Source organism: Zootoca vivipara, chromosome 13 (genome assembly GCF_963506605.1).
Source record: "Zootoca vivipara chromosome 13, rZooViv1.1, whole genome shotgun sequence".
Taxonomy (NCBI): Eukaryota; Metazoa; Chordata; class Lepidosauria; order Squamata; family Lacertidae; genus Zootoca; species Zootoca vivipara.
The window spans coordinates 3,521,743-3,549,319 of NC_083288.1; the positions used below are offsets into that span (position 1 = coordinate 3,521,743).

The 27,577-nt window shown below is 40.9% G+C and overlaps 1 protein-coding gene across 2 annotated transcripts; it reads left to right on the top strand.

Moving 5' to 3' along the window:
- Nucleotides 1-225: 225 nt before the first annotated feature.
- SDHA (succinate dehydrogenase complex flavoprotein subunit A) lies at nucleotides 226-26,642 on the top strand. Of its 2 annotated transcripts, none has more exons than XM_035135021.2 (15): nucleotides 226-323; nucleotides 5,918-6,007; nucleotides 7,094-7,255; nucleotides 12,420-12,563; nucleotides 13,243-13,407; nucleotides 14,054-14,202; nucleotides 16,033-16,157; nucleotides 18,938-19,106; nucleotides 20,093-20,288; nucleotides 21,289-21,460; nucleotides 21,945-22,063; nucleotides 22,871-22,982; nucleotides 23,900-24,030; nucleotides 25,256-25,369; nucleotides 25,607-26,642. In XM_035135021.2, the coding sequence occupies exons 1-15, from the start codon at nucleotides 267-269 to the stop codon at nucleotides 25,691-25,693; spliced, it is 1,992 nt and encodes a 663-aa protein (XP_034990912.1). In that variant the 5' UTR covers nucleotides 226-266; the 3' UTR covers nucleotides 25,694-26,642. The 2 variants fall into 2 exon arrangements, with proteins under 2 accessions (XP_034990912.1, XP_034990913.1); XM_035135022.2 differs by having other exon boundaries at nucleotides 227-323; nucleotides 5,921-6,007.
- The last annotated feature ends 935 nt before the right edge of the window (nucleotides 26,643-27,577 follow it).

The following is a 27,577-nucleotide window of genomic DNA, read 5'->3' on the forward strand; positions in this document are numbered from 1 at the left end:
CCCTCGGAAACTTATTCGAGTACAAAAGAGCGCTAGACAGATATACTTTCCCTCTTTGTGGGAACCGGGAAAGGCATTTCGCGACTCTGTTTCTTTAGACCGTGAGGTCCCTTTATAAATTCCCGCTTTCCCCCCCTCTCCTGTGGGTTGGTTCCTCCCGCCCGCCCTCGACAATTGTTCCGTCAGGGCGACCTTCCCCTGTTTCTTGTGCGCAGGCGCAGTAAGCCCGATCTCTGTCCGGCCTAGTTTCTGAGGGCAGGTGCGAAATGGCGGCGGCAGTGGCGGCTTCGCAGGCGTTGCGGCGCTTGAGGCGGCTCCGCGCGGTAAGTGCGCGGCGGGAGCCTGGGGAGGAGGAGGAGAAACCTGTGCGGGGCGGCTCTCCCGTAAGGCTTGTTCCATGGAGCCTCAGCCGTCTGGAGAAGAAGAGGGAGAGGGCGCCGGCGCTGCTCCACAAGCAGCTGCCTCGCCGGCTCCGCACCTCCGCCCTTTCCCCCGTTCCCCAAATAACCCCGGTGCGCTATGATCCTCCTGCCAACCCTGCCAGGTTGGCCAGGCTGAGGGGGAGGCTGGTGGCCGGTCCTTCAAGGTCACCTGCGGAGCGGCGGATTCTCTCATAGATAGATCCATCGTTTCCCTCATACTTATAATCCAGATAGATCTAGAACATAGACAGATCTATACTATGCTGAAACAGAATCATAGAATCGTAGAGTTGGAAGAGACCCTGAGGGTCATCTAGTCCAACCCCCTGCAATGCAAGAAGGTGCAGCTGTCCCCAAAGGGAACCTGCAACCTTGGCATTATCAGCACCACACTAACCAGCAGAGCTATCCACTTGGGTCACATGTCATAGCAAATGACGAAACATTTATGTGTCCTCATAAATTATGTGAATGGCATACTTTGAGAGACCTTCAAAAATAAATCTTAAGCATTACCCCTTTCCTCCTTATCAGCCAGTAAAGATGAAGAGGTCGTTTCAACTCCGAAACTCAGGTTCCCTTCATTATAGTCACAGCCTTCTAAGATGACGCCACACTTCTAAGATCATGTAGTAATCTTCCAGTCATAGGATAAGAACAATTAGGGAACGTTGCAAGGATCAGTGCGGCTCTCCATGTGCTGCCTCTCAGCTAGTTCAAGCATATAAGAACGTTTAGCACTGCTGGATCAGACCAATGGCCCATCTAGTCTGCCGTTCTCTTCTCATAGTGGCCAACTAGATGCCTATGGGAAGAATGTGAGCACAAGAGCAGTCTTCTCCTACCCACCCTGCAGTTTCCAGCAACTTGTTTTTGGAACCATTGTTGCCTCCCAACTGTGGAGGTAGAGCAGGGGTCGGCAAGGTCTACCTCGCTTGGGCCAGTTCACTCCAAAGGAGATCCCTTCGTGGGCCGGATCGCACACGCACCTGAGCATGCATCCGCGATTGTTAGCCTTTGTATCTGCACAGGTGCAATTTCCGACGTCGGCGCAGACGCAATTTTCAGTGTGTGCACGTGCACAGACGTGATTTCTGACACCACAAAAGCAAGTCCCTGTGCCACGCTGCTCCGGTTTAGCGTAGCGCGCAAGGACTCACGAGTGGGCAGCTTGGTTTGGGGGCGGCAACCTAAAGCCCATGGGCCAAACCTACAGTTTGCAGCAGCCATGGAAAAAGGCAAATTCCATACTAGGGATCATTAGGAAAGGAATTGAAAAGAAAACTGCTGGCATCATAATGCTGAAATCTATGATGCAACTGAACTTGGAATTATGTGTACAATTCTGGTCACTTCACCTAAAAGAAGGATACAGTCCTACCTCAGGTTACAGACGCTACAGGTTGCGCGTTTTCAGGTTGCACACCGTGCCGAACCCAGAATTTGGTTTGGGGGCGGCTCATGGGCCGGTTTACCACAAACGTTCAGTGATCTACTGGTAGATCACGATCTACCTGTTGGAAGTGCCTGCACTAAACCATACTTATTTTTAAACTATGGTTTAGCAAGAAAATGCACTGTGCTGGTGAATGCTGCTCAAAAGTAATTTAAACCATAGCTTGAATTTTATAAAAAATATGGTTTACAGTGATGCAAATCAGGTCATTGATAAACAATGAGGTGGGGAATAGTGTCCCATGTGAGGGGCAGTGCTGCCAAGCCCCACATCATTTGGCACGTCATCCTTATTCTTTGTTCAGCCCTCCACTAATTTGAGGGCAAAGGTTTGCATTGGGAAGCCTCCTCAACTCATAGAGACTGCCTGAGCAACTAAAAACCTTGATGTTGCAGGATTTTAGATTGTGAAGGGAGCCTTCATGAAGTGAGGAGTCTCCCTGCTTCAGACATTTGCCCTGGAGCTTAAAGAGTTTCTGAGGGGCAGGGCGGTGCTTACAAGTGCTGTCGAAGCCAAATTATGAGAAGGTGTACAGTATTAAGAAGGCTTTCCAAACTGGTCCCCTATCAAAACTACACTTAACATTTCTTTTGTGTCATATCCACACATTGCCCAAAATGCTCCTTATAAAGTAGGTATGTGGGGCAGTTCACCCTAACTACATTGAGGACTGAAAGGCTATCTTTCAGTGGCCAATATGACACAGTTTTAAGTCCAACTATTGAGCTTCTGAGTCACGGGTGACGCTGTAGGTTAAACCACAGACCCTAGGGCTTGCCGATCAGAAGGTCGGCGGTTCGAATCCCCGCAACAGGGTGAGCTCCCATTACTCGGTCCCAGCTCCTGTCAACCTAGCAGCTCGAAAGCACGTCAAAGTGCAAGTAGATAAATAGGTACTGCTACAGCGGGAAGGTAAACGGCATTTCCGTGTGCTGCTCTGGTTCGCCAGAAGCGGCTTTGTCATGCTGGCCACATGACCTGGAAGCTGTATGCCGGCTTCCTCGGCCAATAATGCGAGATGAGCGCCACAACCCCAGAGTCGGTCACAACTGGACCTAATGCTCAGGGGTCCTTTTACCTTTACCTTTACCGAGCTTCTACTTGAAGTTTGAGAAGTTGTCATCTAAATTGTTTCCTCTAATGTGTTTCTTGATACCAATGGAAGCATTACAAAAGTTGGAATTATTTGATTAGATTATTTATTTGGTTTGATTATTTACTTGTATTTTGATCTTGTATTTTAGACCCACCCTGAGATCTTGTGATGAAGGGCAGTATATAAATTAACTAATTAACTAACTATTTGAGGCCATGAATTACTAACATAGGCATTTGCAAATGCATGAAGGAACAAAGGGGGGGGGGGTAGAATAACTTAAGGACTTCTTTGCAAAGCCATTCTAACCTGTGTTTTACCATTTAAATCAGGGTTCCCCAAATCGATGTGGCCCAATCACCTTCTAAATCACGGATGGTCCAGGAATCAGCATGTTTTTACATGAGTAGAATGTGTCCTTTTATTTAAAATGCATCTCTGGGTTATTTGTGGGGCATAGGAATTCGTTCATATTTTTTTTATAAAAAAAATAGTCCGGCCCCCCACAAGGTCTGACGGACAGTAGACCAGCCCCCTGATGAAAAAGTTTGCTGACCCCTGATTTAAATGAATACTCATTCTTAGCTGAAAGTTAGATTCAAGGTTGATGACTAGGGCTTTCTCTTTGACATGAGGGAGGCTTTAATTATTCTTATTCCACAACCAGTTACATGTTTACGTAGGAAATTCTGTGGTTACTGTAAAGAAAGCCGAAATGCTTGTTTGCAGTTGAAATACTGCCACTTTGTTTTGCTTAATAGCTGTAGACTGTTCTTTGTGAATGCTGAAACCTCTCCCACCCTCAGCTGCCATTACAGGGCTGCTACCTAAAGGGCATTTTGCCCTGAGCAGAGAGAAATCTAGAACTTCATTAACTATGAACCCCAAAACTTGAGATTCCCTGCAAACCCTTTGTAGGGTTTTGTAGTCATTTTGTAGGGTTTTGTAGCATGAACCCCACATTTTAGTGCCCCCAAACCTAGTAATTGATACTCAAACCGGGGGTCATAGGTCTTCCCTGATACCGAACATTGTCCCATTTACTTCAAAGCGGTGCCAAAGTTTTGTAGACATTTTGTAGGGTTTTGTTTGGTAGGTCTGCCCCACCCCACCTGAGGAATTGCTACTTAGACTGGGTGTAGCTTCATTAACTACTGAGTAAGATAGTAAACCACTTCTGGGGATTGGCAAAATGTGGGGGTTAGCTATAAGAAGGCTGCAAAACAATTGCAAAACTTTGGCATTGCTTTGGAGTAAATGAGACAGTGTTGGATTTTGAGTTCTGTTAAGCAGGAACCCTGGTTTGATGTATCAGTTACTGTGCTTTTTGTGTGGTACTGCCAAATGTGGGCTTTTCATTGCAAAACCTCTACAAAACAACTACAGAACTTTGGCACCAGTTTGGAGTGGATTGGACAATGTTGGAGTTTGGGGGGATACCTAGGATACCAGTTTGAATATCAGTTATTCCATATTGGGGGCCCTACAAAATGCAGGGTTCAAGCTACCAAATGCTACAAAATGGCTATGAAACATGGCACCAGTTCGGAGTGACTAGGAGGACAATGTTGGATTTCTGGGTGTTACCTACGAACCCCAGTCTGATGTAGCAATTACTCAGTTTGGTGGCCCTACAAAATGACTACAAAATCCTATGAAAGGTTTGGAGAGGATCCCAGATTTTGGTGTTGATAGTTAATGAAGCTGAAATCTGGTACTCAGAAAGATCGCCCATGGTAACTTGTCTTAACTGTTTATTATTTAGTCTTACTTGATGCTTATTTTTCTAATATTTCTATGTCAACCAGTTGAGGTTTTCACGAGGGTTTTCCTTCCCTTCAAATGGAACATATATACATAGATACATACATAGAATCAGAGAGTCTTTCCATCCAGTATTCTTCTACTAAGTCTGGTGCTTTGATTCTTCTTATTATTGATTTCTCTGTTCTAACCTCGGAAGGATGGCAACTTAAATTAATCAGACTTGTCGGTGAATACTGAATTTAAAAGGTAAAGTCGCATTTGAAGAAGGAAGACAGTTAGCTTATCCTTGAGCTCTTTTACATTAATTCTTGCCAATGTTTGATTTTTGAAAAAGATGGCAATTCAGAAATGCATTAAAGTGCTTGGAACAGCTTAATTGCTGGTTAATGATTTGCTTTTCTGTACTGTTATACATTCATGTGAATTACTTTAAGCAATAAAACAAGGTAAAGTTATGCTAACTTTATCTGAGTAAATACAATGATGTGGTAAAACATAATAGCAGACTTGATCTATGAATTGAGACTATGCAAAAAGCAACCCCGGTTGTTACAATGTGACCACATTTACATTTTGGAAACCAGTTTGTTAAGGATGCCGAGATTTGTTGGAAGTTCCCTATTTGTCTCCCAGAGCTACGATTACCAGAGTGATTTAACAATCAATGACTGTTTAAAATGTAATTATAGTGATTAAAAGGGGTGGTGTCAGTGTTCAGCAGTTTCAGGTATTTGCATGGGATGATGGGAGTTGTAGTCCAAAAACACGGAGGGCACGGCATTGGCTGTCCCTGGCTTAGGAGATGCCCAGTAATAAAATATATGGTATTTTCTGGTTTAGTGTTAGCAACCATAATATGCAAGTTTCCCTGGGCAATCTGGACGGTGTTCATTGAAAAAAGAAGATTGAAATAAATTAATGACAGTCACTTCTATAGGCCAGCTCCCTTTTCAATATTTTCTTGACAATTCTGTGGAAACAATACCTGCTGAGTTTCTGTGTGTCAGAAAAAATGTCGCAAAAAGGTGAGAAATCCCTCTTGTAACCTGGAATAGCATTACTTCATATTAAACATTTTACAGTATATAATTCAGAATGCTTAGGATAAGGTGTACTCCATGTAGATAACTGTTTAAGTTTATCACATGTTATAACACTTCATTTGTCTTGCTTCAGCAGGGACCAGCAGCTTGCCAGGCACTCTCTCGCAACTTTCACTTCACTGTTTATGGAAAGAAAAGTGTGTCTGCTAAAGTATCTGATTCAGTAAGTTCTCACTTGTCTGGCATATTGGACATACTCTAATAGCAGCCTTCCCCAACCATTGGTTGTGCTGGCTGTGTTGATGGAAGTTGTCCTCCATAAGATCTTGAGGGCGCCAGGTTGCGGAAGTTTGTATGAAGGCCAGCGTTAGACATTAGCCATGCGTCAGGTGCGCTTTGCAACTGACGTAGGTCCAATTACAACGATGTAGAGATCTCTGGATGCCAGCTTGGCAACTGACATCTCCCTCTGGCTGGCCCTTCCAGCTTTCTTAAGCAGTTAAGCAGAAGAGCTTATTTATTACATTTATATCCCAGCTTTTTCTCCAAGGGGTACATGGTTCACTCAGTTAATCCCTACAACAACCCTGTGGTAGGTTTAGAGGCTGTGACTGGCCCAAGCTTCATGACTGAGTGGGAATTTGAACCCTGATCTCTTAGGGCTTAATCCAACATACTAACCCACACATCATTCTGGCTTCCTAGAGTACTTTTGCTATGGGGCAGCTGCATAAATTAAGTAGGTAAATAAATAAATATGAGGAAAGCAAAATGTCACTTAGAGAAGGATCTGAAATATTTTCCTTGATCTTGAATTTGTTTAATTGTTTTATTTGATGTTTTAATGTGTTGTAAACCACTTTGAGATTTTCTTCTTTAAAATATAAAGCAGCATAGAAATGAAATTAATAATATTAATAATAATAATAATAATAATAATAATAATAGAACTCATTGTAGGGGGGGAAAGTGCCTAGACATTGCATTGTGGCGACTGTAACCTACGTTTAAGGTGCCATTTGACAATTAGCTTATATAGCTGAATTTCTAAGACTGATTAAGATATGTGTAAGAAGGGTGGACTGGGCACTTGATCGTATTGCTTGCTCCTGATCTACCAAAGCATGGAGGATCACAAATCAACAGTGGGCAGCATTAACTACAGATTTTGGAATTTGTTTTTTAATACAGTGAGTTCAAGTGGGGTGCTCTCTACGTGTACGTGTATATTCATTATAATTATACTATGGTTTATTTTCCTAGGTGTTGCAAATGATGTGGCTGTTCATTTATATTTTTTCTCAACCAGATTTCGACACAGTATCCTGTAGTAGACCATGAATTTGATGCGGTTGTAGTGGGTGCAGGTGGTGCAGGTTTGCGAGCTGCGTTTGGCTTGTCTGAAGCTGGGTTTAACACAGCATGTGTTACAAAATTGTTCCCTACCAGATCCCATACTGTTGCTGCACAGGTAAGAGGCCAGCCAGTTCCAATTTGTGGTTCATAGACTATAGTGAATGGAGTAAGCTGCGTGTTGTCTAGATTTGGGTGTTGTACACTGGGTTACATTGTATAGAACCAATGAGCCCATCTGCTATCTGTGGGCATAAACTCTGTTACTGAAATTGTGATAAGCAGCATGCAACTCAAGTGCATTCATATATTTGTTTTGCTCTTTTCAAAAATTCTTAGACCTAGTTCTCAAAGAGGCAACCCTGTGTCTGGACTCTACCACTTCACATTGCACGTGGGGGGGTGGTGGTCACGGAACTCGCTATTCTGCCTTTAAACCCAACCAACCATCTTTAAAACAAACCAACAAACCAAAAAGCCCCTCTTCACTTAGAAAACTGTCATGTCTGGGAGAAGGTTCCAGCCCATCTCTTTCTTTGGCATACTTTGCTGTGTTGTTAAAACACAAGTTTGGGGTGTATAATCCATTATTTTTACTATTACCTAAAACATCAGATGATGTATATCAAGCTATTTATTGATCCTTGCAAGTGGCTTTGTTCTACAGATACAGATCAACTAAATTTCTAATTCTAAATGCAGTTCTTATGCTATCTACTGACTACTTTTGAAAACTTGTTTCAGAGTTATGAAGCTCATATGGAGCTTGAGGCATGAGGGACAGATTTTATCAGGAAGTGGCTGGTGTAAGAATAATTTGAATGGGTCATTCAGTGAAAATTATTGTAGAGGTGTAAATGTGATTTACGAGAAGCAGCAGGCTCGTCTAATAATGAATAGTGTCAGGACAGAATGTTTTCCAGTGGAGAAGGGCACCAGACAAGGGTGTCCTCTCTCACTTTTTATATTGACGTTAGAAATTTTGCTGTCGGAAATAAGGAAACACAAGGAGATCATAGGAATAACATTGGGAAAAGAGGTTTTTAAAGAAATTTTGGATAGTAGTACATGAAGAACTAAATAAGACATTGAAAATATCAATAACAAAGAAACCAGAGGCATATCTCCTTGGATTGATAGATGAAGTGATACCACAGGGGGGATTTTTTCCCTATATGCAAGTACAGCTGCTAGAGTAGCGATTGCTGCTAAGTGGAAGTCACAAATTATACCCACAAAGGAGGATTTGTAAACTAAATATTTCGGCCAAATTAACTGCTATTATAAGAAATCAGTTGAATCAAAAATTTAAAAAAAGAGTGGAAATGTTTTGATGACTATATGGTAAAACATTGCTTTAAAAAAGATATGCTAATATGCTTAGATTAAAATGTGAAGTAATGGATTGAATAAAAATTAGTAAGGAGGGATAATAAGAATATATAGATGATATAACGGTGAGGTCGACCCCTTAGTGGCTTGGGACGCGGGCAAAGCCGTGATGCGTGGCTTTTTCATATCACAAAGTGTTAAAATAAGGAAAGACAGGGAACAAAAGAAAGAAAAAATTCTTCAAGAAATAAAGAAAAAGGAGAAAATATTATATAAAAATTATAATAAAGCAGTCGAGCAAGAAGTTAAATTATTGAAATCAGAGTATGAAAAATTAATAGATTATGAGATTGATCGACAAATACAATATTGGAAGTATAAAAATTTCGAATGGGCCAATAAGCCCAGTAAATTGATAATGTGGCAAATAAAAAAAAGAAAAAATGAAAAAATATTAAATAGAATAGAATCGGAGGGAATATATTATTATAAAACAGAAGAGATTACAAAAATCTTTCAAAAATTCTATGAAAATTTATACCAAAGGGAAGAAATATTACCCCAACAAATTGATGATTTTTTAACAAAATATCACTTACCAAAAATACCAATAGAAAAAATAAATTTGTTAAATAAAGAAATAACAACATTAGAAATTGCAGATGCAATTAAGAATATGAAAAGAGGAAAAGCCCCTGGTCCAGATGGGCTCCCAATAGAATTTTATAAAGAATTACAAGAGGAGGTATTAGGACCTCTTAGGGAATTAATGAATTTAATACTGAAAAAAGGAAACACTCCTCAATCATGGACGGAAGCCCAAATAATACTAATACCCAAACCCCAAGCCAATTTAGATAAACCAGACAACTATAGACCGATTTCACTGTTAAACAGCGATTACAAGATCTTCGCAAAAATTATGGCCAAGAGATTGAGTATAATTTTGGAAGATATAATTCATAAAGACCAGGCTGGATTCATAAAAGGGAGGTACGCAAAAGATAACATAAGGAATATAGTAAATATATTGGAATGCTTAGAAAGTCGTAGAGACAAGGGAGCAGCATTGCTCGCCATTGATGCGGAGAAGGCCTTCGATAGGGTCTCGTGGCCATTTATGTTGAAAGTATTAGAAAAATTAAAATTAGGAGATATGATGGAAAATGCAATTAAATCAATATATAAAGTACAAGGGGCAAAAATTTTAATAAATGGGAAATTATCAAATAAAATAAATATAATAAGGGGCACAAGACAAGGGTGCCCCCTCTCGCCATCTCTTTTTATAATTACATTGGAAATTCTTTTAAAAAATATTAGAGAAGAAGAAAAGATAAAAGGAATAATTATTGGTAAGAAAAGATTTAAAACAAAAGCTTTTGCAGATGATATTATTATCACCACGGAGGACCCTATCGAAGGCATTCCCAAAGCACTGGAAAAAATAAGAGAATATGGAAACCTAGCCGGTCTGAAAATCAACTATGATAAAACGCATATGCTGGTAAAAAACTTGGAGGAAGCTGAAAAAATAACGTTACAGGAAAAAACAGGATTGAAAATAGTGAAAAGAATAAAATATTTGGGTATTCAAACAACCGTCAAGGGGATAGATTTAATTCAAGAGAATTATAAGGCAATTTGGAAAAAAATTAAGACAAATTTTGCAACCTGGGATAAATTGAAACTATCCCTTCTGGGAAGAATTTCAATAGTGAAAATGTGTGTAATCCCAAGGATGATTCATTTGTTTCAAAACTTGCCAATATTAGGCAAAGAAGATATATTTAAAGACTGGAAAAAAGATCTAGCCAAGTTTATTTGGAACGGAAAAAGACCAAGAGTCAGATATAAAATCATGATAGATAGCATCCATAGGGGAGGATACGGAATGCCCGATCTGGAAGCATACCATGATGCAGCGGCACTATGGTGGCTGAAAGATTGGATTACATTGAAAGACACTGACCTACTGGATTTAGAGGGGTTGGGAATAGCCTCTGGGTGGCATCACTACCTGATGAGGGAGAAAATTGAAAAAAGGAGTAGTTTTCGGCTCAATGTTATCAGGAAATCGCTATACCTTCTATGGCAAAAATATAAAAGATACTTTGAGCCGAAGACGCCTTGGTGGATCTCTCCCCTCGAGATAGTGGCAGTGAGAAGAAAAAATATGGAAACAAAGTGGCCTACATATAGACAGTTAATAGAAAATAAAGAAGGAATTTGGCACCTAAAGGAATATGCGGAAGTAAAAGGACATTTCACCTCCTGGTTACAGTATTTTCAAGTGAACCAAAGGTTACAAATTGATAAACAAATTGGCTTTGATAATGGAATATCTAAATTAGAAGAGATCTTATTGATTAATAAGGATAAATTTATAAAAAAATTATACCAAATTATATTGAAGTGGAAAACGGAGGAGGAATTAACAAAAGATTATATGATAAAATGGTCCCAAGACCTAGGGAAACCCATAACAATGAGGGAATGGGAAAAATTGTGGACGAAAGGCCTTGAATTTACACCATGTTATGATATAAAGGAAAACATTATGAAGATGCAAAACAGGTGGTACTTAACACCAGCGAAACTGGCAAAAATTTACCCAGGAGCAACCAACATCTGCTGGAGATGTAACGAGGCAGTAGGTACCCACATCCATATGTGGTGGCACTGTAAACCTATAAAGAGGTTTTGGGAGTTAATATATAATGAACTAAAGAAAATATTGAGATACCCGATCAAGAAGTGCCCCAAATTATTCTTATTAGGAATGGTGCTGAAAGAGGTTAACCCTAGAGATAGCTGTTGCCTAAGTTACGCAGTTACAGCCGCGAGACTTTTAATAGCAAAAAATTGGAAGGATGTTCACGTTCCGACAAAAGAAGAATGGCAAGAAAAATTATTTAATAATTATAATTTGGCTAAAAAATATGAGGAAATTAAAGGTACAAAGAAGGAGGAAATTGAAAATAGTTGGAAAAAATTTACAGACTACATTAAAACAAGGGTAGTAAACTCCAATTTTATCTCCACTATATAAGGTTCAGTTTTATGTATTAGGTATGGAAGGGAAGGATGAAAAGTAATAGATGATAGAAAATATGATGTATATATATAATAAAAAAGGAACAATGTTGATGGTAGAATAAGGTATGTAGAAAATGGTTAAACTGGTAGAATAAAGGATAAGTTCGGATCAGGCTGAGAAGTCAAAGGGTAAGGGGAAACTGTGAGGGAGGGGGAAAGGGGGGGAAAGTTATTTCTATTTCAGAGAAATGAAAACAGTCAAATGTAATATTTGTTATAATCTTTTTTTATTGTGAAGTTTATTTTATTCTGTGATAAATGTTGTATATTGTAATAAAGTTTAATTTTAATAAATAAATAAAAAGAATATATAGATGATATGAGAAGAATGTAGAATGCAAAGATTATTGTAAATTGTATAATGTGGAGGAAATCGAATGGAGGCAGAGGGAAGTGGGAGATGAGAGAAAAGAATAATATGATTGACTGGTGAAATATAAATGTATGAAAGGGGTGGGGAAATGGTGTTGGTTTTGGTATATTTGTACTGTAATGTAAAATGTGAAAATCAATGTAAAAAACCCCAAAATAAAATAAAAATTGTGCGCAATGTCTGCTTCAGGGAAGAAGATGTATGGTACTAAAGAAGTCATGCACCCATTGCAGTCTTAATGGAGCTATAAGGGGAATGATGGAGCTATAAGGGGAATGATGTGGTTGAAACACTGGACATGGATGCAGGCTGTAAGATTAACCTTTCCAATACTATGGCTGTAAACTGCTTGGTGATAAAGCATTGGATGAGATGCTGGAAGAAGCCATGGATAAAACGAAAGCCATACCTAGATTAAACTATAAAGGAACTGATTGCTAAGTATTGATTTGAGCAAATGTTTGCTTTTAATTTCCAGGGAGGGATCAATGCTGCTTTGGGGAATATGGAAGAGGATAACTGGAGATGGCATTTCTATGATACTGTGAAAGGCTCTGATTGGCTGGGAGACCAGGATGCAATTCATTATATGACAGAACAGGCTCCGGCTTCAGTTATCGAGGTATAAGTAGCACCGTATAAAATGAGTCTTTTTGAAATACTCTTTCATGACTGACTACTATAGCAGTTGTGAAAAATGAACAAACCTCCTCTTGAGGTATGTTCAAAAAAAATTCTTAGTAGGAGAAACCAGTTTTTTCAGTTTGTATCATAACATGTGAAAAATAGTGAAGATTTGACTGTTTCATTGTATTTGCGTGTTCTGATTCTGTAAACTGTTCCAGAACTCTATGGCTTCATAGTAAGATCAAATGGCACAATATTACTTCATTCTACAGAATGTGGTGCTCTGGCAGATTGTTATAGGGTGCATTGCAGCTGTGAATATGCCAACACTCCCGACTTCCCTGTGGATATGCTGAGCCTCAACAAAGTTGTTCCAGAGGATGGAGTTTCTTAAGTAGCTTAGAGAATGCACACAACTCACATTAACTGATGGACATCTCCTGCTTCGATCTAATTAATTTCCCCCTAATTTTTAGAAAGTTCCCAAATGTTCATTAGCCAGATTCTTAAAACTAGGACGCATTGTGTGCAAATCAAAAGTTTACTTAGCCCAAGTTAACTTTTTTGTTTTCACATGGCAGATTCTTTCTAAAATTAAAATATGTGTAAAGCAGACTTTCCTTGTTTTCATGCTGATGGTTAAATGGCTAATAAGTTCCACTTGGATTCCTTAGCTGGAGAATTATGGGATGCCGTTTAGCAGGACAGAGGATGGGAAGATCTATCAGCGTGCCTTTGGAGGACAGAGCCTTCAGTTTGGGAAAGGGGGACAAGCTCATCGATGCTGTTGTGTGGCTGATAGGACAGGCCACTCTCTGCTGCACACACTGTATGGCCAGGTAAGAAGATGCTGGTGGGGCAGGGAATCAAGATCACTGAATTTAATTAGTGGGATCACTTTTGAAATTGATAGTTGCACTCCTGTCAGCGACTGACTCAGAAAAACTCTTAGCCAGCACATCCATGTGTCTTCTGCACAGTCAGACAAAACAAACAGGAGGCGTGCATTTCTAGATACAGCAGCACTCATGAATTATGCTACACAATATGTGTTTTTCTGTGTTTCATTGACAAATGGTGTTGTTGTTGTTTTTTTTATAAAAAAAGTATAAGCTGCCTTTTATGCCCAGAAGATAGCATACTACAAAATTTAAAACATCAAAAAAGCAAGCATGAGCTGCATTTTCCCTGTCCATTTCCTGGCACAGGTAATCCATAAGGAAAGGAATGGCCCATGTTTTCCTCTCCTTGTATTGTTGAACCGTAACACCCATCATCCCTGACTAATGGAATTATTATACTGGAGTGATATTTATGAACTGCCTAAAGTAGGATGGTTCTGACAAATTAAAATTAGTAAAGACTTGCTTCCAGGGTTACAGTCCCATTGAGTACCCCAAAAACCTAATAATAATATTATTATTAAACCTAATTTTAATAATAATACAACAACAAATACACGTTTCTTCGCCTCTCCTCCTTTAGTCTCTTCGATATGACACGAGTTACTTTGTGGAATATTTTGCCCTTGACCTCCTTATGGAAAATGGAGAATGTTGTGGAGTTATTGCACTTTGTATAGAAGATGGAACCATACACCGTTTAAGAGCAAAAAATACGATTATCGCCACTGGGTAATATTAATGATCTGTTCATACTGATGATATGTGAATGTACTTCCTGGGATTGTCTGTCATTCTGGCCTCAGGCTAGATCAGGGAGGAGTCTATTGCTGTCATCCTTTTCTCTCTCTCTCTCTCCCCCCCCCACACCCACCCACACAAAGAGAGAGAGAGAGAGCTGTGGCCCATCATCCTGCAGGGTTCCTTTCAGTTGTCAAAGTGCTTCCAACAATACTCATTGGGAAGCTTCCAAACCCTTCTCCCTTTGGGTTATTTTTCCTGCCCTTGATATACTGTGAACTTTGCATCCTGCCCATTAAACAATTCTTTCCCTTCTGTTGAATATGAGGGGGAAATCAGACCTCATGTCAACTAACATATGCTCCCAACACTTTGTGTGCAAAGATGAAAGGGAATGCAGAGATGGTGGCTGCTTGCAAAGGATTCTTTGCAAAGTCAGTCTTCCACTCTAAGAATATTTTACACTTTAAAGTAGGAATTTCATACAATATATAAATCTCCCTAAACATGTAGCCCTGTTTAAGATAATAAATTATGAAAGAAATTACCTCTGCTTAATTGTATTTTTATTCTAATGACTCACATTGAGTTAGAAGGGAATGAGAAGGAAAGAGTGCTTTATTTTCCCCAGGCCAGCTGGTGCATATTTAAAAGGTGGGAACTGCAAGCCGCTCTTGCAGAGAAAGTGGGGAATGTAGTCTTTACATTATTGATCCTTTGCAGCTGTGTCTTTACAGCCCCCATGTCTACTGCTGGCCGTTGCATCAGGTGTAGGCAGGTGTGGCTGAAGGGGGAATTGCTTTACAGGAATCCAGAGGTTCCCCCTGCCTAGTTTACAGCGAATGTGCAGATTGCTGTTCCCAGTTAGCACGTGGGAGCAACAAACCACAGTCCTTGTGCCCAAACCAGGGACTATGTTTTGTTTTACACCAACAAATTACAATCCGAAGCCAATCATGGTTGAAAGATTGGGGGGAAAGGGGGAAAACAAACTAAACAGGAGAAAATTTGGAACGTACAACCAACACAAAAGGGTTAATCTCCAACATTTATTTACATCTTGATAGAGATAAAATTATATTGGATGGTTTGAAAATAATATGGGTGAGTGAGACTGCAATAGCAAAATAACAAACTGTAGGGGAGAAAATATGGATGATTTTATCAAAGAAAGCAATATCATCAACCCATGGGGAGAATTCTTTAAAATTATTAAATCAGTGGTACATTACACTAATATGTCTGTAAATGCAAATAATACAAAATGTTGGAGAAATTGTAATTGACAAGGGGTGTGTGTGTGTGTGTGTGTGTGTGTGTGTGTGTGCATGCATGGTGGCCATTTTCTGTATCACAGTTATGTACTATGATATTTTTTATAAAAATGGCAAATATCACACATCAAATGATATATTACACCAACATTAGCAGAACAACATTTGGGCAGAACAAAATGAAAAAGTTAGACCCGTGGAACGAATAGTATTCATATTGATGGCTGCTTGCAGGGTGATAACCAAAAATTGGAAAACTGCAGATTATTTGACATTGAATTGTTGGTACAGAAAACTGTGGCAAATAGCCATGGGAGAAAAATTAACCTACCAACTTAAATTAGCTAAAGAGAAAGCAAAAATACCTAATTTTTATAAAATAGGTTTGTTATTCCTGCTTGCGTAGTTGAGCAACTGAATCAGGAGAAATCTGCACGTTGTGGTCAATCATTAGCCATGGCTTTCCATGGTAAGTGTATGCAGCTGAAATTGTTGGTTTTCTTGGTGAAATGTACTGGCCAGATACTAATAATGAACTGTTTCCTAGAGGATATGGGCGCACCTACTTCAGCTGTACATCTGCTCACACCTGTACTGGAGATGGCACAGCAATGGTCACACGGGCTGGCCTGCCTTGTCAGGATTTGGAATTTGTGCAGTTCCATCCCACAGGTAAAATGTTCTTCTATAACATTACAGACAACTAAGGTTACTGAGAAACAAAAGCTCATTAGACCTTTAAATCCAGGGTGGACATTTGGGGATTGGTCAAAGGCCTGGAAACGATGCCTTATGAGGAACGGCTTAGGGAGCTGGGTATGTTTAGCCTGGAGAAGAGAAGGTTAAGGGGTGATATGATAACCATGTTCAAATATATAAAAGGATGTCATATAGAGGAGGGAGAAAGGTTGTTTTCTGCTGCTCCAGAGAAGTGGACACGGAGCAACGGATTCAAACTACAAGAAAGAAAATTCCACCTAAACATTAGGAAGAACTTCCTGACAGTAAGAGCTGTTCGACAGTGGAATTTGCTGCCAAGGAGTGTGGTGGAGTCTCCTTCTTTGGAGGTCTTTAAGCAGAGGCTTGACAGCCATCTGTCAGGAATGCTTTGATGGTGTTTCCTGCTTGGCAGGGGGTTGGACTGGATGGCCCTTGTGGTCTCTTCCAACTCTATGATTCTATGAACTTATTTTTCATGGCAGATGAGTAGTTCTCTCTTGCAGTACAGTACGTGGTTTGGATGGCTGTTCCATCAGATTAAAAGGATTTACACAAGCTTGTACATCTGATTATTGGGGCTGTCTTTTGAATCTTAAAGCAGTTGATAGCTTTCTGCCTGTGTTACAACCATGAAAAAGTATAATACATCTTTAGCTTGTTCATGCTAGGGTCACATTCATGAGAAACAACGACAGTAGATCCCTACTAGAAAGTAGATGAGAAATGGTTGTCTGAAGAAGAGGCTAGCTATAGATAATGACTGTCTTGGAAAAAATTAAGGAAAATGTCTATACAGGCAGTGATTGTTTTAGGCGCATCCGATGTGTGTGCGACCGTGCATGCGTGCATTACGCTGAACCCAGAAGTGACTCCAAATATCCCGAAAACTTCACAAAACAGGGTGGGGCGATGGCAGAACAGGGTGTTTGCAGTCTTTTACAATGGTGTTTCACATATATGTGATTTCACTAAGCCGTGCAGTGCCTTGGAATGTAACCCCAATGTAAATGTACAAATGTGAAGCAGGCTTGGAAATACTTTAATGTATTTATTAAGTGTCTTGTATTATGTATCCTGATCTTCTATTTTGAAGAGTGCCCAGAGACTACTATTATAAAATCCAATGAAACCATATGTGATATATAGTAATTAAAATGTGAGTTATAAAAACAGCACTGCCTGTATGTAGTTATCCGCTTCCAAAAGCGTATACTGTACAAATAAAAATGTTTTCAAATTCCTTTTGAAAATAATCAGGTAAGGGAACTGCCAGACTTTACTTGGGAATAAATGCCAGAGACAGAATGCCAGCTCTCTTTCCTTTGTAACCTCCTAGCCATCCACAGCAATGATACTGCGAGAAGAGCTTCTCTCTCTGATCATAAACTGTGTGTTGGGACATACAGAGAAAGTCTTTGTATACCATATTTTTCACTCCATAAGACGCACTTTTCCCCTCCCAAAAAGGAAGGGGGAAAGTCTGTGTGTCCTATGGAGCGAATGCCAGAGCCAGTGCAAGAGAATATGCCCAGCATATTCACAAAAGCAACCATTCATGATAAATAACAAACAAATGTCATAACAAGAAAAATGGCATTAATTATTAATTATTTTGCAAATTGTGAAAGCCAACCTAAAGCATAATGGAGTCTGATTTTTATAGTATTCTACTAGTTTCTGATTTGCTATCTTGGCAGCCTCATGCTAGAGAATTCCACTGAAGAATGGCAGCCTTAGAATCAGCAGCAGAATGTCTTAGTTAGGAGAATGAAATACTCTGTGCCAGGGTTCCCCAAACTAAGGCCCGGGGGCCGGATGTGGCCCACGAGACTCTTTTATGTGGCCCCCAGCAACCCCTGCCACCCGCTGCCACTGCCCGCTCTTACCGGCGTGGCGCAGCATGACTGCCCACTCCCAGGTCACCGGGAGCATCGGAAATAGCTTGTGTGCATAGGCAAGCATCATTTCCGGTGCACTTCTGGGCCGGAGGAGGCCCATGCGCATGCACACAAGCGATTTCCGGTGTTCCGGCATCCCGGAAGTGCGCCAGAAATTGTGTGTGCACATGTGTATGGGCGTGCGCTCCGGCCCACAGCGCGCTTGGCGCTGGTGGCACCGGTCCTCGGCGAGGTAAGTTTGGGGACCCCTGCTCTGTGCCATATTTTAATATTTCTTTGGGATGCAACAAAATGTCACCAATCTCTAGTTAAGCGTAAAATAGTGTTTTGTGGAAAGATAGAGAACTAGTTTGAGTGATTTCACTGAAGGGAGAATTGCAGCCCATATTCTGCTAGCAGAAGTGTTTACTGTATATCCTGCTTTAGGTGTTCAAAACACTTCCCATACATCCTCAGTATTCAAGAGCCCTGTAGAGTTGGTAGTTTGTCATCCCTATATTGGCAGATGTGAGGCTGAGAGAATGCTGACTTTTCAAAAGCCATTCAATGAATAATAATAATAATAATAATAATATTTGTAACCCGCCCATGTTTCTGAGTCTCCCCAGCCACTCTGGGTGGCTCCCAATTGAATATTAAAACAATACAGCATTAAATATTAAAAACTTCCCTAAACAAGCTTGATTGATTATCAAAGCCAAGATTTGAAGGTGGTACATATACTATATTGGATATTAAAATGTTGGTGTCTCATTCTAGTACTATGACATTGAGGAACATCTGTAAAATATAGTCACTAAAAAGTTTATAATGTAGTGACTGCCTGTTTTGCAGGTATTTATGGAGCTGGCTGCCTCATTACAGAAGGCTGCCGTGGTGAAGGAGGCATTCTGATTAACAGTGAAGGTGAAAGGTTTATGGAGAGATACGCACCAGTTGCCAAAGATCTAGCTTCAAGGGATGTTGTGTCTCGTTCAATGACTATTGAGATCCGAGAAGGAAGGCAAGTCTGGTTTTCCGTAGCTGCTACCTTTCAAATATGATTATAGAAGAACTCAGCTCAGAGTGTAAACATTGACCAATCCAGTATCTTAAACCCTTGGTTCCCCAAATGTTGTTGGACTGCAACCCCCATTATCATGGACCATTTGCAGTGCCGACTGGGGATGGTGGGTGATTGTAGTCCAACAACTTCAAACAACTTTTGGGGACCCAGGATTAAGAATAAACATTATTAAAGAATAAACATTGGGCGCGAGGGACGCAGGTGGCGCTGTGGGTTAAACCACTGAGCCTAGGGCTTGCTGATCAGAAGGTCGTTGGTTTGAATCCCTGCGACGGGGTGAGCTCCCGTTCGGTCCCTGCTCCTGCCAGCCTAGCAGTTCGAAAGCACGTCAAGTGCAAGTAGATAAATAGGTACTGCTACAGCGGGAAGGTAAACAGCGTTTCCGTGTGCTGTTCTGGTTCGCCAGAAGCGGCTTTGTCATGCTGGCCACATGACCTGGAAGCTGTACGCCGGCTCCCTCGGCCAATAATGCGAGATGAGCGCGCAACCCCAGAGTCGGTCACGACTGGACCTAATGGTCAGGGGTCCCTTTACCTTTATCTTAAAGAATAATAATATTTCACTGAGACCATCTTGAACATGTGTTCCTGGCACTGCAGGATTTAGCAGACAGGGTGAGTGCGTACAAATGTAGAGATGCTTATGACCTACAGACTGGAAGGAGGAGGTGTTGGGCACATGGACAAGCCTCAGACTTCCTACCACGTGTAAGTCCTAATTGTAAGAAATCTGTTTCATTGATTTAAACTTTACAAACAGTTAATAAATAGAAAGTGAAATGTGGGTTTAAAAAGATGGCCGGTTTTTGTCACTAAGAGAGCTGTTCTTGTCTGCCTCCCTAGATAAGATGATGGGTGACTTTAAAAGTTTGCCGCTAGGTAGGACTGTGAAAATGTTTAAAACACTTTTTCTTTTAACATCAGAGGATGTGGGCCTGAGAAAGACCACGTGTACTTGCAACTGTATCATTTGCCACCTCAGCAGCTAGCAACTCGTCTTCCTGGGATTTCAGAAACTGCTATGATATTTGCTGGTGTGGATGTTACCAAAGAACCCATTCCTGTTCTGCCCACTGTGCATTACAATATGGGAGGTATTCCTACAAACTACAAAGGACAGGTAATTTCCCAGAAGTAATATTCAAATAGGAAGTATTCTAAACTGAATATTGTGGGTGTTTTCTGCATACTGATTGATATAATTGTGAAGAAATAGCAAATTCACAGCCCACTTTGGCAGGTGGACGGGTCTGCCTTCCTGTTAGTCATCTGACATTAGGTGATTAAAAGTTCAAGCTGTAGCTCAGGCATCCCTAAACTTCGGCCCTCCAGATGTTTTGGACTACAATACCCATCTTCCCCGACCACTGGTCCTGTTAGCTAGGGATCATGGGAGTTGTAGGTCAAAACATCTGGAGGGCCGCAGTTTGGGGATGCCTGCTGTAGCTGCAAAGGGAGATTCTTCCTTTGTAGCCCTGGCTCTTCCTTCGCATCTCCAAGCCAGGAATGCAAATGAAGAATTTGCAGGTGTTCAGGGCTAACCAGGTCCACCTGATGTTTCCCTTGTTAACATAGGTTTGGTTAGCCCAAAATAGCCTGAATGCCAACCTCCAAGGCCTGGCAGACCTAATTTGGCCTGTGTGTCTTTGGTTCTCCCTTCTCTCTCTGCCTTCTGCCATCACCACCTTCACTCCTTGTGTTAGCCAACAGCTTTTTAAAAAAGACTACAAGGAGGTCAGTAGTAAAAATGGTAACAAAGATTGTGTGTATGCCACCCTCAAAACTGTGTGGCTCCTTTTGCCCCTTTGCTGTGCTCTCACTAACTTCTGCATTGAGGAGACTTCTCTGTCCATGGAGGATCTCTGCATGGTTTTAGAACCCATTGTAATCAGGGTTCTAAATCATGCAGGGATCTTTTCTACAGTGAGGAGTCTTCTCCACGCATGACGTTAGGCTGAACACAACAGTTGCAGGAACAGGAGGAGCTGGGTGACTTTTGGAGTGGGGTAAATGCATAGTCCCACCGCCTCTGTCACCACATTTGCCCTCTTCATGTGAGTGGTGTGTGGAGAGAGTCACTGTCATGTTTATATTGATTTCACACTTATTTTTAATGGCAGGTGATTACCCATGTAAATGGCAGGGATCAAGTAGTCCCTGGCTTGTATGCTTGTGGTGAAGCAGCCTCTGCCTCTGTTCATGGCGCTAATCGTCTTGGAGCAAACTCACTCCTAGATTTGGTGGTCTTTGGTCGTGCGTGTGCTCTTAGCATTGCGGAATCCTGCAAACCTGGTAGGTCTCCTAGCTTGTATTTCATCTCCCTCGAAAGGCTGTGAAAGGGCTGGGTACCTTTGAGCATTAGAGCCCAAACCAGCATGCTCTCAACCAGCCCTTTACTCAGGAGAGGCTGGTGCTGCTCTTTCAAGCTGGGGCACCTTCAAGCAGCAGGGAGCGGCTGACCACTCTTTCCGCACTTCCCTTCCCAGGGCAAAGGCTGAGGAAGTGGGGCTTGCATGGAGAAGTGGGGCTGGTAACAGCTTTTCACTTGACCAGCAAGGTCAAGAAACTCTTTTAATGCTTATGAAAAAATATTTCCCTTCCTACCAAATCTATCAGAAGGGGCTGGGCAGGCACTGAGAATTTTACTAGGAAATAATGGAATACTGATTGGCAATATATTCCTCTTGTTCCTTGCCTTCCCCCTCTCACCCTGACTGCTATCTAATTTTTGTAGACTTAACTGTAGCTGAATCATGCTTGTGTCTACTCTAATTAGGAGAGCCAGTTCCATCAATTAAACCAAATGCGGGTGAAGAATCTGTAGCAAATCTTGACAAACTGCGCTTTGCCAATGGAAGCATAAGAACTTCGGATCTGAGGCTTAATATGCAAAAGGTATATAAAAGGTTTGCTCGGAGGCTAGGCTAATAACATGTAATGTGAATTGCTAGAACAGATGTATAATGTTTTGGCTTGAAAATTGGATTTTTGGCCTTCCTAAAATGATTTTCTTCTTAAAATTGTGTACTCTGGTAGTTTCCAGATGGAGTGGCTGATTATCCATTCATGATCTAAAAGTTGGCAAACACCCATGGAACCTAGGTTGAAACTCCTGTTCAGGTGCAAAGCTTCCTAGGTGATCTTCCTTAACTTTCAGCTTAAGTTACTTCACATGGTTGTAGTAATGTTGCTCAGGAACTCTTTGGAGGTATTGCAGAATACAAACAGGATGTTTCTCTGCAGATGGAACCTGCTTCTACACTCCATCCCTAAGGGCCGTTATGCTTCTCAAGAGAAATTTGCTTTCATGACCAGAACCTCAGCACTCTTACTTCTTCCTTTTTGTACATAGGTAGAGTTGCATTCAGAGTATTTCAGATTTCTACAGATTATGAAAGATAGCAGGCTGTTTGTGTTGATACGTAGTAATGGTTACATATTGCAGCCCAGAGTAAATTCTCTTGGAAGTGATGGAGCCATTAAGAAATAGGCAGGGCAGTTTAGGCACCAGGGTGATTTAACTGAAGACAATGGTGTTATTTCTCATGAGTATGGACTTGAGGGTTGGTAGAAAGTGATATGAGTGTATTCAAACAGATTTTGACAACTGAACATTTTGGCAGCTGTAGGAGGTTAAAATCTTCTTGGCAATTTTTCTTCAAATTTCCAATCAATGTATTGTTTCTCAATTTTTATTTACAGACAATGCAAAACCATGCTGCAGTGTTCCGCACAGGTCCTGTCCTACAGGAAGGTTGTGAGCAAATTAGCAGTCTCTATAACAACATGGATGATTTGAAGACATTCGATAGAGGTAGACAATGTAGCATTGTAAGCTTGGTGTTTTCTTAGAGGTGTGCAAGTGGCATCTATCAGCATACTGTATTTTCCCGTCTATAAGACACCCCTTTGTATAAGACGCCCCCTATTTTGGGGGCCTCAAAATTTAGAAAATAGGGGGATTGAGCTTTTGGGGAGGATTTGGTGGGGAGAGATTGATTGACTGGTTCCCCGCGCCCCCTGACAAGAGACCCCCGGCGATTTTCATGTGCTCCCTGCGGAGAGGCGAAAGTTTGGGAGGAAGGCACAAGCCTGAATGGTACAGTGGCTGTAAAGGCAGCCTCCTTTGCCCTGCCCAGGACAGGTGGGGCGCTGTCCCTTTAAGGAGGAGGGTGTCTGGCAAGGCAGTGGCTGGCTGTTTTCCACTCTCTCTCCAGGCTTGATCAGCTGCCTCCCTTTGCTGGGATCCGTCAGCTGGTTGGGCTGCCAGCTGTGGGAAGCCAGCGCAGCCCCTCTGTGGCCACGCTCCGGTTAGAGTGGCCATGCGCTCTGCCCCAGTGGGCTGCTGCAGGTTTTCAGCAGGAGCACCGCCTCCAGGGAAGCGGTAGAGGGGAGAGTGCTGCCCTTTTTCCTGTGATATTTTTTCACATTTTTAACTAGGAATATAGCACAGACTTCAGGCTCATGTCACTCTGACACAATTGTTATAGTTTCTAAGCTGCATGCAAGACATTTTGAAGGCCATGACTAAAACTGTTTTATATGAGAAACCCACAGAGACATGTTTTCTCAGAAGCAAGTGTTCACTTCCAGGAGAGAGTGCACAGAATTGCAGCCATGGTCTACAAGCGGAGTTGTGCTTTTGTCTGATTTGTATATTGGGACTGTTGAATTGCATTATAAGAAAGCAGCTGACTGCTGAAATGCCCCAACATTTCATTGTACCTTCAGGTATTGTCTGGAATACCGACTTAGTGGAGACTTTGGAACTACAAAATCTAATGCTCTGTGCTTTACAAACTATTTATGGTGCAGAGGCTCGGAAAGAGTCACGTGGCGCTCATGCTAGGGAGGATTATAAGGTACGCACAACTTCTTTATGTTTCACCTGTGGCCCACCCCTGCTCTCAGCATCCCTGAACGTTGATTATGTTGGCTGGGGAGGGGGAGGGGGGGAAGAGGAATGACATATGGAAATAGTGGCAACAAAGTTCCAGGAAGCTGCAGAATCCTGAGATAAGTGGAGCTTTCCTCCTCTGAACAGCCAGAGTGTGTTGAACAGTTCTCATTGAAACGTATTGGGTTTATATGTGTTGCTACCCCTGACACTCCCAACCTGATTTGGAAAGGAAAAAACTTTGAAAGGACTGCTGCTTTGTCGCAAGGACGGTTCTTCCTGTGTGGTTTTAGGAGAAGCATCAGAATTGTCCTGTTTTATTCCACATCTAATGTTGGTATTGGAGAAGTATTCCAGTCTACAAATGCTCACAGGAAGCAACAGGTTACATGTGACTGCATATGTGCATATTAATCTGTGTGATACATTGTTAGTGTTTGGGGGTGGGGAGTTAAGGGAGTTGGGCGGGCCAGGTTCAAAAACACTTGAGCTTTAAAGCAAAATTTGTCCATCTCTGCCCAGTCACACCCCAACTTCCATTTTGTTGCCACTGTGCCAATTTATTTTTAAAGCAGAATTGCATGTTGAACTGGAGGTACCTCAGTAATTAATTTTGTAAGGAAGGAGCACAGCCTAAGCTGCTCCACAATCTCATGGAGATGTCTCTACCAGTGCCCTTTTTGACATCTCTTCTAAATGAGTGTTGTGGGTCGTATCAGCATCTTTTAAAAATCGGAATTATTGGCCTTCAGGGGCAGCACTTCCACATTTCAGTTGTTTATAATGTAGCTAAAATATTTAATGCAGCATCTCTCTATATAATAAAAGAGAAGGCAATGTGTGTCCACAGACACAACAAAAGGAAAAAGAGATGGGGAGGTAATAATGAGAGCACTAGAGCAGCTGCTCCTTTGCTCACCATTGGTTGGGCCAGGTGGATCCCCGCCCCCGCCACTTTGGAGCCAGTGAAATATGGTTTCACTGAGGAGGTAATGAAAGCTAGAACATATGACTTGCACATTTGTAGAAGAATAGGTAGAGCTTCCATATTCAGTTCTAGCTCTTGTAAATTTCTAAAGAAACTAGAATGTTCTTAAATATTTAAGGCTGTTTGGTACATGGCTGGTGTCATCTTCTGAGCAGAGCTTTGGATTGGTGCCATTATCTCACTCTTTTGTTTTGTTGCTTAGGTAAGGATTGATGAATATGACTATTCCAAACCAATCCAAGGGCAGCAGAAGAAATCATTTGATCAGCACTGGAGAAAGCATACTCTCTCTTATGTAGATGTCAAGACTGGGAAGGTATGTGATCCCCCCACCCCTTGGCCTTTGAAATTAGGAATCCTATATATCCAGCATATTACTTTTGGTAGTGTGGGACTTGGTTTACAACTAAAAGAACTCAATTTAAAGAATTTTTGATTTCTCATTTGGATTGCAGTGAGGTTGAATAATTTTAAGTGCAAAATAATAAAGTTGTAGCTTGACTTTTGCTGTGCAGTCAGCTTTTTAACAAAGACAACTGGTTTTTTCCCCCAGGTTACTCTGGAATATAGGCCTGTAATCGACAAAACCCTCAATGAAGAAGACTGTGCAACAGTGCCACCAGCTATTCGTTCCTACTAGTGACTTTCGTTCAATTCCTTACGTTGTAAGTTTCCTGGTACAGAAGTGAACATCATGCAGCTTACTACTAGACAACTGTAGTGCAATAAGTCTGAAAGACTCTTTATTTGCAGCAGAATCCAGGAAGCTTAGTATTCTGGCCCATTGCTTCATGCGTTAATATATCATTGCAATACAGAGCTCATGCAGCAAAGTAATCTCATAGTGTCTCTGCTTGAGTTTGCAGGTTTCTCTAAGTAGCTGGAGCTCTGCACGCAATTTGTATGTATTACCTTTATTTTGACTGTGCAATTTTGTATTGACTTTCTTAGAGTGATACATTAAAAGAGTAAATGCAGTATGGTGGTTAAGAGAAACAGCAGCATTTGGAAGTACTTACATCCAGTGAAATGAAAGGGTTTAAGTGCACCTAACTATTGGATTGTGGTCTTAGAACTTTATAATTCTCTACATTTTACAGTTCACATTACTTACTTAGAATCACAGTTGCTGCAACTATAACTAGGGGAACAGTGTCAAGCCTGAATCCAAGTATCATAGCAGATCCATAACAGCTTGGTAGGACTTTTCTGTCTGTTGGCAGACACTAAAAATTTAAAGAATCCAGCTCTCTCTCCCTTAAATATATTTTCCTAGGTGAATAATACACTGTTGAGAATTGAAAGTTGTATATCTGGCATTCTTTGTAAGGCATTCTTTGTTTGGAGTGTGTCTCTGAAAAGGGTCACAATGTATAGATGGATATTCTTTCAGATGCTTCAGTGCTGTCGTATCAGTATCATCTGAAAAATCTGAAACAAGGTTTTACTAACTGCTTTCTGATTTCATTGACAAGTGTGCATATTATGTATTTACTCTGTATTTGTAAAAATCCAGCACATTAAATTGGACAAGAATGTAAGTACAGCCTGTGCCAGCACTGAAACAATTATATTAGTTTTTCCATTAATACTGTTCAACATGTATGTTTTTCTTGGATTTCACAGATTATTTTTTTGTAATTAGGATTATAGCATATGCGGAGTAATTTTCTTTCCAGAAGACTTTTCTCCATGAGTAAGAATTCCAGATATCTTTAGTGCAAACGTGCTCTTTATTCACCCCTGCGAAGATGTTTAAAAGGGGATGGAGTCCCATTTTATGCAGAATCCAGAAACAGTAGAACATAAATATTTTATACACACACGTCTCTGGCTATACATGTATTAGTTCACAAATAAAAGCTTAAAATACAAAAATTCATGGGGAAATTATGAAAAAAGAGGCTTAATTGTAGAAATTCCCAATACAGTCCTGTATCGGGAAGTTTTTAATGTTAGATGTTTTGTTATGCTTTTATATTTTGCTAGAAGCCACCCAGAGTGTGGCTTCTAGCAAAATATAAAATAATAATAATGTAATAATAACAATAACAGTTGTTGTTGTTAAAACTGCATACAACTTACAAGGAGGTGTGCTGTCTCTCTGCTATATGCATTAGGATACACTGGAAACCTTATCAAGCCCATTGACTGTTATCCCTTTCTGCTGATTCACATCAGGAAAAATGGCACTGCCACACTCAGCTTTGAACACACTGCAAGTGAATATGAGGCTCTTGGTAGCACACAGTTGGTGGTTTGTTACTCCTTCCTGTTGAAGGTTTTGGGCTAAAAAGAGAATGAATACCAGAAGTGAATGACTGTCTACACAGATTGTCTTCAGAAAAGGCTTGCAATATTGTAATCATGATGGACTACTGGCCAAAGAGAGGTTCCACACCACAAGGGCTGAGAAGAACATCTTTTATTTAAGCTATTTATACTGCTTAATTAAAATTCAGAGTAAGACAAAACCTTTTATGAAGACTCACCAAAATTTCACACTGTGAGAGTTCCCCAGAAC

What these genes read in the sequence shown, in the direction of transcription:
- SDHA (XM_035135021.2), top strand. Translation starts at nt 267, where the DNA reads ATGGCGGCGGCAGTGGCGGCTTCGCAGGCGTTGCGGCGCTTGAGGCGG. An exon ending in CTCCGGCTTCAGTTATCGAG is followed by an intron (nt 12,564 to 13,242) that starts GTATAAGTAGCA and finishes TGGATTCCTTAG; the next exon opens with CTGGAGAATTATGGGATGCC. An exon ending in TAGATGTCAAGACTGGGAAG is followed by an intron (nt 25,370 to 25,606) that starts GTATGTGATCCC and finishes TTTTTCCCCCAG; the next exon opens with GTTACTCTGGAATATAGGCC.